The 12,125-nt window shown below is 45.2% G+C and overlaps 1 protein-coding gene across 1 annotated transcript in view; it reads right to left on the minus strand.

Annotated features, from left to right (window-relative positions):
- The window catches only part of LOC144178513 (angiotensin-converting enzyme-like), a 28,479-nt gene that overhangs the window by 699 nt on the left and 15,655 nt on the right, over positions 1-12,125 (minus strand). The window contains exons 7-12 of the mRNA XM_077706428.1: positions 9,883-10,052; positions 8,682-8,806; positions 7,829-7,927; positions 3,607-3,751; positions 2,973-3,071; positions 1,209-1,331 (exon numbers count right to left, since the gene is read on the minus strand). Coding sequence (XP_077562554.1) covers positions 1,209-1,331; positions 2,973-3,071; positions 3,607-3,751; positions 7,829-7,927; positions 8,682-8,806; positions 9,883-10,052 — 761 coding nt within the window. The remainder of the gene's footprint in view (positions 1-1,208; positions 1,332-2,972; positions 3,072-3,606; positions 3,752-7,828; positions 7,928-8,681; positions 8,807-9,882; positions 10,053-12,125) is intronic.

Genomic DNA, 12,125 nt, shown 5'->3' on the forward strand with positions numbered 1-12,125 from the left:
GGGGAAACTTCCGCGAAATCTGCATTATTGTGGAAACGCCATGCGTTATACGTCTTGCTATTTTCCGTAATTTTTCAATATTTTTCTTATTTTTTTAGTTTCTTAAAATTTCGTGCGACCAATTATCTCCATTTACGTGATTATAACGATTACATTTAAAAATTTCCCGAAATCTGCATTATTTTAGAAATGCAGGGCGTTACACGGTTCGCCAGTTTTCGTAATTATTTTATATTTTTCTTATTTTTTAGTTTTTTCGAACTTTCGGGCGACCAGTTATCTCTATTTACGCTATTATAGCGATTACAGGTGAAATTTCTGCGATATCTGCATTTTTGTGGAAATGCAGGGCGTTGCATGGTCCTGGCTGTGGGGGTACTTGACAAAGAATGCTACGCATTAAAACGACAGCAGTTAATTTCACCGTGACCGCGAGAGTGACGTGCTTGACTGATGACTATTGGATCCATTTTACTGTAGCTTTAGCCGAATAAGCGTTGGATTGATTGGTTGTGTAAGCTCCGTCACAGCGATCTTTAGGGGTTGTCGTGAAGAAATACAAAGTTGGAAGGAAGCGTGTTCGGTCAGCAAGTGTCAAAAAGTAAAAGCTCTAATTGTGGCATGGGATCCCTTGTAGGATCTAGGACAAGTTACCAAAAGCCTCTGCCGGTGTTTTAACGTTTTTTTTGTGCGATGTATATGACCGCTACATGACCTTAATTTTTGTGTCACACTTGTTTTGTTTTGTTCCATGTTTTGTGTCACACTTGAATATTTAAGTATTGGTGACAAAGTGTGTGTGTGCGAACATTTTGCCGAATGAATAGGCCCAGGAGTCTCTTCCATTCCACAGTGTAAAAGCGCGTACCACTTGAAAGATATTCTTCAGAAAAAGTCACGGGTTCACTAAAATTAACGCAGTGAAGACGACATCTCCCAAAGATTGGTAGCAAGGACATCACACTTCCGAGTTATCGTACCACATTTTTTATACTTGCTTTCGATCAATTAGTGGTGAAAGACTAAAAGAGGAGCGGATAAGAACACCATTCTCATTCTCAGGAAAAGGCACTGACAGCAGAGAGAGAGAGAGAGAGAGAGAGAGAGAGAGAGAGAGAGAGAGAGAGAGAGAGAGAGAGAGAGAGAGAGAGAGAGAGAGAGAGAGAGAGAGAGAGAGAGAGAGAGAGAGAGAGAGAGCATGGACCAACCCGAGCAGTTTGCCGGCTTTCTTCGAGCGGTAGAAGTCGCACTTGTGGAGAGGCCCGACGTGGTTAGCCTCCTCGCAAAGGGCCTTGTAAAACTGAAACTGAAGAACTACGCTGACAAAATACCTGAAAAAGGGGGAACACAAATCACGTAACTTAGACTACTTCCAGACAGTGGTTAATCGGAAGACTGCTTTCCAAGAAGTGGTTAATTTGTACCGGAAGGGACGTACCCTCAAATTGGGCTGGTGTAGTAACTTCATGTGATTAATTCGCAACAGGTGTGGTATCCCGTAACATTACCGATCCGGGCCGAGAGATGGCGCAAATCCCGCCACGGTATATTAGCATTGGCTACGAGATGGCACTGCTGTCGACGCGATAGCAGCGGACAATGAACGAACAGATAATGGACCCATGAACGCCTCTACATAGTGTACATACATTTTCGCAAGGTTCAAGGAAGTCGCATTTTCAGCGACTTCCTGGCACAAAAGTTTTTGTGCCAGAAAAAAAAAATTAAAGTCAAATTATTTTGGGAAGGTGCTTTCGCCATCTGACCTGAGACGTAAGGTTGTACGTTGAATCTTTTGTGGCCTACTAACTTTTGCCATAATTTAGAAACTTTTGACGGATACTGTACATATCACCCGCCCTCCCCTCCTCCCACTATGCACAGGCGAAAGTGTCATGTAAAAGTCTCGAATAATTTGTGAAATAATTCCGCTGACGCTAAAATTCGCCTTACCTCAGCGTGATTGCCGCTCAGCGTGATTGCCGCTCAGTATTCTTTTCCTTTCAACAGAAACAGCGCTTCTTCTTCTCTGCTATCTTGTCTTATCATACATGTAACCTTTGCGCCCATTCACATTAAAACACGTTGGTTTCTAACGTATTTCTTGGCGTTTATTCTGACTTTCCTGTTCATTCATTCATTCATTCATTCAACGAGCATTTTGTGTTATGCTGCTCACCAGCAGTCGCTCTGCTAATTAAAGGGACCCTGCAACACTTTCGATAGCACTCTCACTCTTTTCTTTGCGCCTAGAAGCACTGCAAAAGCTATACTCATCGCCAGCACCGGGAGCGGCACTGCGTGATTTACTCGTCGCACCAGATACGCCTTCCATTTCTGCTGTGTTCTTGTGGCTTTTTCTTTAAGTTGCTATCGAAAAGCGTTCATTGCTGCAACTGAAGGAAAACCGGCCAACAGCCGCTACATGGCCTTGTGACGTACTTCGATCCGTCGAAGAACGCGTCAAGACCGGGAAAGAGAGAAAAATCTTTTGAGCGAGTTTAAAAGTTATTAGATGGGCACAGAGCAGTAATTTCTGGCTGAGGTAGTTTGCGACTCCTTAATCTAAGTACTGGGTGTGTTGGGTGACGACGCACTGAAAGCATTTAAGATTTCAAAAAAAAAAGTTGAAGAAAGTGTTGCAGGGTCCCTTTAATGAATGTGTGCATGTGGCCCAGCTAAAACTCCTGAATGCGTTTCAGAGAATCCGAAGTCCGGACGAGTAAATTCCGGTGCTTCGGTGCATGACAGGCAATTCTCGTAACACAAAGAATAACGAGGGTATAAGGTAGGACACCCATTCGCGCATGCGCGGCTCAAGAAAGCAAGAAGCATCACCACCTGTTCATTGTTAGCTTCATACCGAGCACGCTATCATGGGGAATGCTAAGCATTGCATATTATCGCTGTCTCCCAACTTCCGAGCACTCGTGCGCTCAGAAGTTGTTTACCAAACAGGAGGGACGCCTTACCTTATGTAGGGTACATTCCCGGATATGTGATACTTCGACGGTGGGTCGAAGTCATCGGCAGAGCGAGGGACACCGGGGCATATTCCTTGGTACTTTAGTCTGCAATGTTTTTCCCGGTATAGTTATAATCGACTCGGGTTTTTGTTATGGGATAAGTGACTGGAATACGAAAGAAAATGCTGGCGTTCATGAACTTCCTCCATCAAACAAAAATGCATACACTATTTCTGCTTGTAGTAAAGAAATTCCTATGTCCTACTGACCTCGTCATTAGATAAGTCCTGAATGCAGGATTTGGCTGCAGCGTTTTTTAGCTGTTTGTTTTTCTCTTTTAAGCGCATGCATACGCCACAGATGAAAAGAGGTTTCCCATAACAAAACCCACATCAAAGTGCATACACACCTCTTGTTCTCTCTTTTTAAACGAAATTAAACGTGTTTAATTTCATTCATACATTGATCAAGTTGCCTTTAATGTTTTTTTTTTGTTGAGTTCAATGATTCTCAGCTGCTAGTTTAATTAATCACGCGACGGAACAGCGTAATTCGCGCCTTCATATTCGCATTTGCTCTGGGCGACGTTCCTAGATTTACGTAATAATGTGACTGGCGTGTGAAAGAAGAAAATTCTCACAGTAGTTCCCACCAAGCGTTGTTGTAGTCTTCTGGTTTGTACACGCCTCTGAAGACATTCCAACGCCAAAGGTCATATAAATAGGCCGAAGGCAGTAGCGCCACTTTGTTGAGAGCAATGCTGTACAGGTGGTTCAGGTCCGTTTCTGAAGAGCAGTTGACAAACGCTAGTGAAATGATAAGTCATGCATCGTATACATATATATATATATATATATATATATATATATATATATATATATATATATATATATATATATATATATATATATATATATATATATATATATATATATATATATATATATATATATAGCACTAGAAGAAACTTCTCGAGGAGCCAGAAGAAATAGTTGTGGTAGACGCACGATTAAAAACAAAAACAGAAAAAAAACAGTGGTTGACGTTTCGACTGGAGGACCAGTCTTCAAGATAAGACTGGTCCTCCAGTCGAAACGTCATTAAACCACTGTTTTTGTTTTTAATCATGCGTCTACCATTTTCTCAACTATATATACGTATATATATATAATATGTGTAGAGAGAGAGAGAGAGAGAGAGAGAGAGAGAGAGAGAGAGAGAGAGAGAGAGAGAGAGAGAGAGAGAGAGAGACCTTGAGGTTCGATGGGCCAGTATAAAAATAGTGAAACAAGTCGACTGACACGTTTCCCGTTTTTGTTGCCATGAGTTTCGGAGTTGGAAACTCGTTCTTCAAGGCTGTATTTTAATTGCTCACTTTTTTTTTTGCCTTTATAGAAAAATGTCTGTGAGGGAGGGTCATTCCCCTCATCCCTGCGGGAGAGGTCGCGGGTGAGAGTGTTTCAAACAGTTTGAGCAAGTGAGGCATTCCGATTGGCTAGAAGGTGGAAGGTAAGGGAAGGGGAAAGAACACGGACGAAAAGGCAGCACGAAAACACGATAACAAGAAGCACACAAGCAAACACAAAATCAAAATCAAGACCGAGTCCTGCGTGCTTGGTAAATGATGTAAAAATAGTCAGCGGGAAAGCAAAAGGGGCAAAAAAGGGAGTGAAGGGAGACGGACATAAAATGGCGGCACAGGCATAGATTCTCGGTCAAACTGCAAGGCCGCATGCATGCACGGCCCGCCCAGTCGACGCATGGTCCCTGCGCCATACTCCGAATTCGCTGTCCATTCTCGCTTTTGTTTAGCTTCTGGTTAAGGCTACAGCTGGTATCGTCTTGACGCCACTTCGACGAAACTGGGGGGTGTAGTGAAGCTTTGCCGCGCGGCCAGCGAGCCCTGGGACAAGTAACACTGGGATTTGGTTACGTTTGCGGCGGCATTCTTCGGCTGTTTGTCTGTCGGCGGTACGGCGGTCATAATTCAGGCCACTGTGCGTCGGGGGGCCCACGGGGTGCGCTCACAGCTTGTGGTCTCTCTACCTCACAATATGCATAACCCTAGCATTGCACAAGGCATGCACTCATACACACTGCGAGGAACCACCGTGGGTTCGAGCTTACTGAGCACGCTCACGATACTGAAGCGCCGTCGCGCCAACTCAACACCGCCTTTATTGGGCAGGTGGAGTAGGGGCGACAAAGGAATATGCCCAGGGTACGGAGGGAAGACGTTTAATTTACACCAAAGTCCCAGTTACATAATTTACAGTACAGGTACGCACTTCCCTTTAGGTGATAGGGGCGATGTGGCACCACGCGCAAGTGTGCGCGCGTCGTCGGCGCAGAGCCAGTGGGCTCTTCGGTCAGGGCAAAATCCGGGGCGCGGCGCAGCCGTTGTGCGCGCGCGCATCGCCGTGCTGGCCAGGTCGGCCCATTCGCTCACAGGCGCGTACCGCACGGCGTGTTCGTCGAGTGGTAGGTACGGCCACGGAGCAAGGTACGGCCTTACTATATGCAAGCGTAGGGACAACAGGAGCAGCCTTAAGGCACGGGCCGGCAGCCGGAAGGGCTGGTGGGCTTTCGCCGGCGCAACAGAGTTGCAGCCGGCTGGTAAAGAAAGCGTCACATACCTTCGGCCAACGCCTTCGGCGTCCTGGAAGCGTCTCCCCAAACGGACCCCCGCGCAGGGCGCGCGTTCGCGTCCCGGCGAGAGGGGGGTTCGGGAATCGTTCAAATGGACCAATGAGGTGAGGTTAGCTCGACTACCAGGGCGGAGCACTTGCTGCGCGACAGTGTTTTATCGCCGCGACGGTCGCTGCAGCCTTCATCTCACGCAAGAGTTTGAGAAGACGGCTCGGCTCTACACAGTGGCGCCAAGATGAGCCGGAATTTCGAGGAGAGAGGGGAAAAGCGCCGCGCAATGGCACAAACCCAGCGATCGCGCAATGGCTCGGGCGCCAGGGTCCCCACAAGCTGTTCAAGTTCACTGATGAGACGAGTAATGGTTGCCGAACGGGCGGGAGGGAAGTTCTATCACGTCTCTTTTGCTTGGCTTAGTCCCTAAAACAGGGTTTCCTTTTTTTTCTCTCTTTCTTGCTTTTTTTAGTTGTATACACGATCCCGGTTCCGCACTCAGCACCTCTATATACCGCCCGCAAGGCCCTGATATTTCCGCCTATGGCGCAGCTTTTTGCCGCAAGAATAAGAGCCGACCCGGATCCTCATTGATGCCATGTGTGAATTCCTGGAATTTGTGTATAAAGTAGGACTCCCTCTGCTCTCGTTCGAGGGAAGAGCGGAAGCCGGACTGCAGGAGAGTAATTCTGATATGCTCAATGGAATGGTCGGGCAGGCGCATGTGTTTGGAGAATGGTGGATCCAGCTGTGAGGTGATGTGGACTTTGTGGTTGTTGAATCTGAGCCGAAATGCGTTCTCGATCTGGCCAATATAGTCCTTGCCACACATTTCGCAGTGCAGTATGTATACGACGTTACTGGAATCACAGTCGAGGCTTTCTTTTAATCGGAAGGAAAATTTAGAAAAGTTAGATTTTGCCGTGTCGATTGGGGTGATGAGGGAACAAATTTTGCAGCGCGTTTTCCCGGATGGGCGGCAGCCTGAATTCTGTTTCGTGACTCCAATTTTAGCCTTAACAAGCATATCTCTTAAGTTCTTGTCTTTACGATACACTACACGGGGTGGTTTGGGGAAGATAGCTGACAGGTGCTCACTTTGTCTGATCATGTTGAAATGCCTACTCAGTATGTTGTTTACTCGTGGCATGTTCGCATTGTATGTAAATACCAGGTTAGTCTGGGGTATTTTCCTTTTTTGTGAATTGGCTTTTGACAAAGCTGACTGGCGGTCTGTTCGGCGGGCCCGATTGATTGCGTCATCAACTATATTTTCTGGATAATTTTGGTTCAGAAGGACGTTCTTTAGATTTTTCGCGTTTCAGTCAAATTCGTGGGCATCAGAACAGGTCCGGCGGTATCTGTATGCCTGCGAGTATAGTATTCCAACTTTGCAATGTCTTGGGTGGTTGCTGTCAAAATGTAGGTACTGTTGGTGATCCGTGCTTTTTTGTAGACGGTGGTCAAGAGGAAGTTTCCATGTACCTGAAGGGTTACATCCAAAAAGTTGATAGTATCTTGAGATATGTCGTGGGTGAACTTGATTGATTGATGGAGACAGTTAAATTTTGAAATGAAGTCGAGAAGGCTCGCATTGTCGTGGTTCCGTATCATGAATTTATCATCTAGGAAACGCGTGTAAAACAGTGGTTTCTTTTGTTGCTTCTCAATGAAAGGAGCTTCCAATGATGACATAAAAATATTGGCGTAATTTGGAACCATCTTAGTTCCCATCGCCGTGCCACTGATCTGAAGAAAGTGCTTTTCGTCGAATTCGAAGTGATTATAATTTAGTACAATAGTTAGAACCCTTGCGAGTGTTTCGCTCTCTATATGTATTGATGGGTTGTTTAAGCCAATAAATGCTGACACGGTCGCGGCGATACCTTCCGAGTGGGGAATATTTGTGTACAATGAGCACACGTCCAGCGTCACCAGAAAACACCCTGGGGAGATGATGATACCAGCAATTTCCTGTAAAAAAATGGCTGGTATCTTTGATGTAGGACTGGGAATGTAGGGGGGATGTCCTTTATGATGTGATTAATGAAGCTTGAATTTTTTTTCGCTCCCCGTGCCATTACTGGATACAATGGGTCTGCCTGGGTGGTTCTGCCCGGGTCTGCCTCCTTCTCCTCCTCCTTATCCCCCCCCCCCCCACCCCCCACCCCCAGAAGGCCTCAAAAATAAGAGTTACGCGAAATGAATTTCCTGTTCCGTACCTTCGCTTTCGGGCACGTTTTTAAGTAGCCCAATAACCTTGAGGTGTTGCGGTGTCGCCGCAGAGAGGGCAATGGTGTCGCCAATTGCCTCGTGAAAACCTGGAAATAGATTGGAGCACAAAGTACAGGTTTAGGTTAGGTTTAGGATTGTAGGATTGTAGGATTGTAGGTATAGGTTAGGAGGAATGGGCTATTGGATGACAGGTTCGCTGCCGCAAGGTAGGCCGTGAATGGCGCATAGTGTTTTCTCTTCTGCCTCCCATTACAGGTAAACGGCCAAATAGCAGTGACAGCAGTTATAACGGCCGAATAACGACCGAATAACGACCGAATAACGGCTGAATAACGGCCGAATAACGGCAAGGCATAGGAAACGGTAAGATTGCGGAGTTCATCTTCACAAAGCGCAACTGGATTGGTAACGCCGAGCCGCCGAGACTGGACGTCTCGAGGATTTTTCTTTCTTGAAAAATTGAAACGTGTTCTGTATGCGACCAATTTTTTTTGTGAATTGATATGGACAACGGACACAAAAAATCGCGGTACAGGTAGTATTAACGCTGGTTATCTACACAGGTTAAGTGTATGCTCTGACATCGTTGATAAAGTTTACAAGCTGACTACCATGGACAAGGATGAAGCAAGATCCGACGGAGGCAGAGTATGCCAAGATTTCACCCGCGCAATCTTTTTGGGATGTGATTCCCCTCGCGGAAGGGATTGTAAGTTACACAGCAACTAAGCTAGCATGCTTAAATACAATTATTTTTGTGTGAGCAACTCGTGCAAAAATACTAGGTATTACGTTTGAAAAATGGTATATCCGATGTAAAACTATCTCATAGATATTTACCGGGGTTTGCTCCTCCTTTGAAAAACTCTGGCTGCTTGGCGTACTTCAGGTAATACTCCACGTGTCCCATTTCGTGGTGAATAATGAGAAGGTCAGACATAGCCACATCCGTGCATTGCTTGATCCTGGACGTAAAATCACACTTTTTTCTTTTTGCAAACGGGAGAGATTTCTCAAATGCCATTCTTGCCATGTCTACAGCATGAACTAAGAGCTAGCGCCAGCCTCACAGTTATAACTGAGGAATCGAATGTAGTGACCGAGTAATTGTCTTCGAGGCTGCCCACTAATTCGTGTTTCGTTTTTTTCAGCTAGGTAAACGCAGCATTTTGCTCAAAACGATTTCGTTATTTGAAGAAATGCCTTAAATGAAAAATACTAGAGATTGCTAAACGTTCATACTTTACTTTCATCGTCTCTGTGAAAAAAAAAAAATCTAATTGTCATAATTTGGTTGTTTTTTAATTTTTATAATAATTTATAACGAATTCAGCTATAATAATTTATACAACAGTCACAAACACGCACGCACCTACATACATACATGCGCAACAGACGTTTCCCTTGCAGCACAGCACACGCCGCATTCTACGATAAAAAAGAACGTGCAGGGAAGCCCGTTCCAAAGAAACATCTGCGTTGGGTTGGAAGGTCTGTCTGCGGATGCATTTCCCTCTGTTCATGCACACGTATGTACCGTATTTTTGCAATTATAAGCATCCCCTCCATCGGAACAACAATTTGGAAAATAGTTTGCATGCGAATCTAAGCACCCCCTTTGCTAAGCAGCCATCACAAGGTAAACTTCACGTCGCGACCACGTCAATTATGATGTTTTCTATTAAAAACAACTTAACAGAACAGAAGATGACCTCGGACCAAGCGGCACAATGGGCTGGAATGGCAGTGAGGGCGACTGAGTATCGTACGTAAGCGGTGGGTTCGGTGGGTTCACTGTTTATACCTTTTTTTCTTATAATGTTCACCAAATACAACATCATATTCTTTGCACCCGTCCGTATGTCAACATACAGCCGCGTAAAAAAACGGCGAAGAGCGGGGGGGGGGGGGGTAATCTAGTTTTCGAATCTAAGCCACTCCGCCCTCACTTTGGGAATCATTACGATAAAGAAAAAAATTGGGTGCTTAGAATCGAGAAAATACGGTAACTAACAGTAAAGCGCCCGGAACGGGCGTTTACCTGACATCGTTATCGCGGCAGAAGTCCCACGCCGACGCATGGCAGACAACCTCTCGGTCCTTCGGCTTCACGAGGAGGGACTTCTTCCAAAAAGACTCCGGCATTTGCGGGAGCCCCATCGACGTGAAGAACTCTTCGGCAAGCTTGTACATGTCCAGCACGGACATTTTCTGGTAATTCAAGCCACGTTGTCCAAGTTTATAAGCATCGCCATAGATCCGTGGTAAATACATTGTTTTATGTGAAGGCGCGTAGAATGCAACATTCTCTAAACGTGCAGTTCTTACCAAATCGAATCCATGGTTTTGCAATACCGTGCTAAAACTCAGCTGGTAAAAAAATATATACATTTCCGCGTAACCGCAACAGGTGGACATATCTTGGCCACTGGATCGGTTTACAAAAGAACGAATGACGACATAATTTATTCCAAGTTTCCCCGCGTGGACAACAAGCAAGATGACATTCTAACTTAAAGAAAAAGTTGGTCGTTAGCGTTGCTGGCGCTAAAAGGGTGGGGCATATAACGGTTATTTTATCTCACTATTTCAGTAGCACCGCGCTAAAAAGAAAAAGATAACTTCGATCATTGGTTGCAAAAAGCTAAGAAAGAAGGAAGGGAAGAAGGACAACCAGACTCTTCGTAACGCTTTTCGTTTTTTTGTACAACCCGAGGTTTGAAACAGAAGTCCGCAAAATACTACAGATGTGTACTTTACCAGGTGTATTAGGCCTAACAATTTTCGTCAGTTGTAGGAGGCAGGTTACAAGTGACGATTTAAAAAAAAATGATATTTCTGCGAATGTTTGCAATCTCAGTAGATGTTTTACATTTGGAGACAGGTTTGACCCCGTTATTCTACACCAAATTTCCTTCACCAATATGCACGGTATTGAGAGCTGCTTTTGAACTAAACTCGTTTTGGGCTACAGTTATTTTGAATTGAGCGCTACATAGCGGAACTTAAAGAGGGAGAGAGAAAGCAATATGTTTTCAAAGGAGGGAAGGTCGACATAATCCATTATTCTTTGACTGGTCCTTCCTATTTAATAGGCATCAGGCTGGCTTTTCCGGCGGAAGCGGACATCAACGCGACCCCATCAGCAGGCCAAGAAGACCATCGAAGCCAGCTACGTGGACACGAACCCGCCGGTGTTATAAACTTAAGGGGGATACACCTGATCGCATTCCTACGGGATTTAACAAATCCCTGATTCACGGGCTTAAAAAGCATCGTGTACCAATACAAAAAGTTTTACAAATCCATAGAAATGTTCCTAATGACCTAGTTTGCTTCCTTTAGAAATATATCGCTTCTTTAACGAGATAAACAATAAACAAGAAACATTTTGGTTTATATAGTCTTCACTAGATTGCACTCGCTATGTAGAAAGTAAAATTTTGTATATTTATTTCAGTTCATAACTAGCACATTTCTAGAATAAGCAGACTACACTGTAAACGCAAACTAGCCGGAAATGGAGTTTTAATCAAGTAATGTGCCCTGAAAAGTACCTATAGCAAAAAATGTACTCCCTAGGCATGATCTAAAGAAGTGGACGAACCTCCATGGTAGTACCGTTGCCCATCCGGGTAGCAAAAGGGAGGATTTAGAACTACTTAACACCATTTGTGAGATGGCGTTCCGTTCCTTGTATACTACCACGTCCACAATAAACGCCCTATCTGAGGTAATCATCTCAAGCGGGCGGTCGCCATGTTAGTCTTCTGTTGTCTCCGGGCACCAGCACTTCAACCGTGGCCTAATGCTAATTAGAACGAGTGAGAAGGACGCGACGGTTGCACGCAGCTACAAAACCAATACCGTACGTATACCCGTATAGATGCTTCAACCAGCGCGATCAGAGGCAGAGAGCGCGGCCGTGTTGTCTCAATCTGTTTATTTTGGCGATAGGTGTTGTCAAACTCTGCTGCTAACGAAGAGGCAGTTCTCGCCGTTGCAAACAATTGCAATGTTCATCTGCTTCGCTTGCTTGCGCATACATAGACGATTTAAATTCTCGTGCCAGCGCGCCAACGCACCCGACTGCAGCGACTCAACTTGCCCTGGCGGCACGACTGGCTGCCCGGATGTAAACGAGTTCAGGGGCGGTATTCTCGATTTTTGTCCCTTTTGCGTCCCTTTCAAAAGTGTCCCTTTTGGCGAGCCCTGATTGGCTAAAAGCAAACTACCGGAAGTGACGTAACGCAAGCGCGGCAAACCTACTGCCAACGCCCACTG

Source organism: Haemaphysalis longicornis, unplaced genomic scaffold (genome assembly GCF_048455015.1).
Source record: "Haemaphysalis longicornis isolate Haplotype H1 unplaced genomic scaffold, Haemaphysalis longicornis Haplotype H1 scaffold_4, whole genome shotgun sequence".
NCBI lineage: Eukaryota > Metazoa > Arthropoda > Arachnida > Ixodida > Ixodidae > Haemaphysalis > Haemaphysalis longicornis.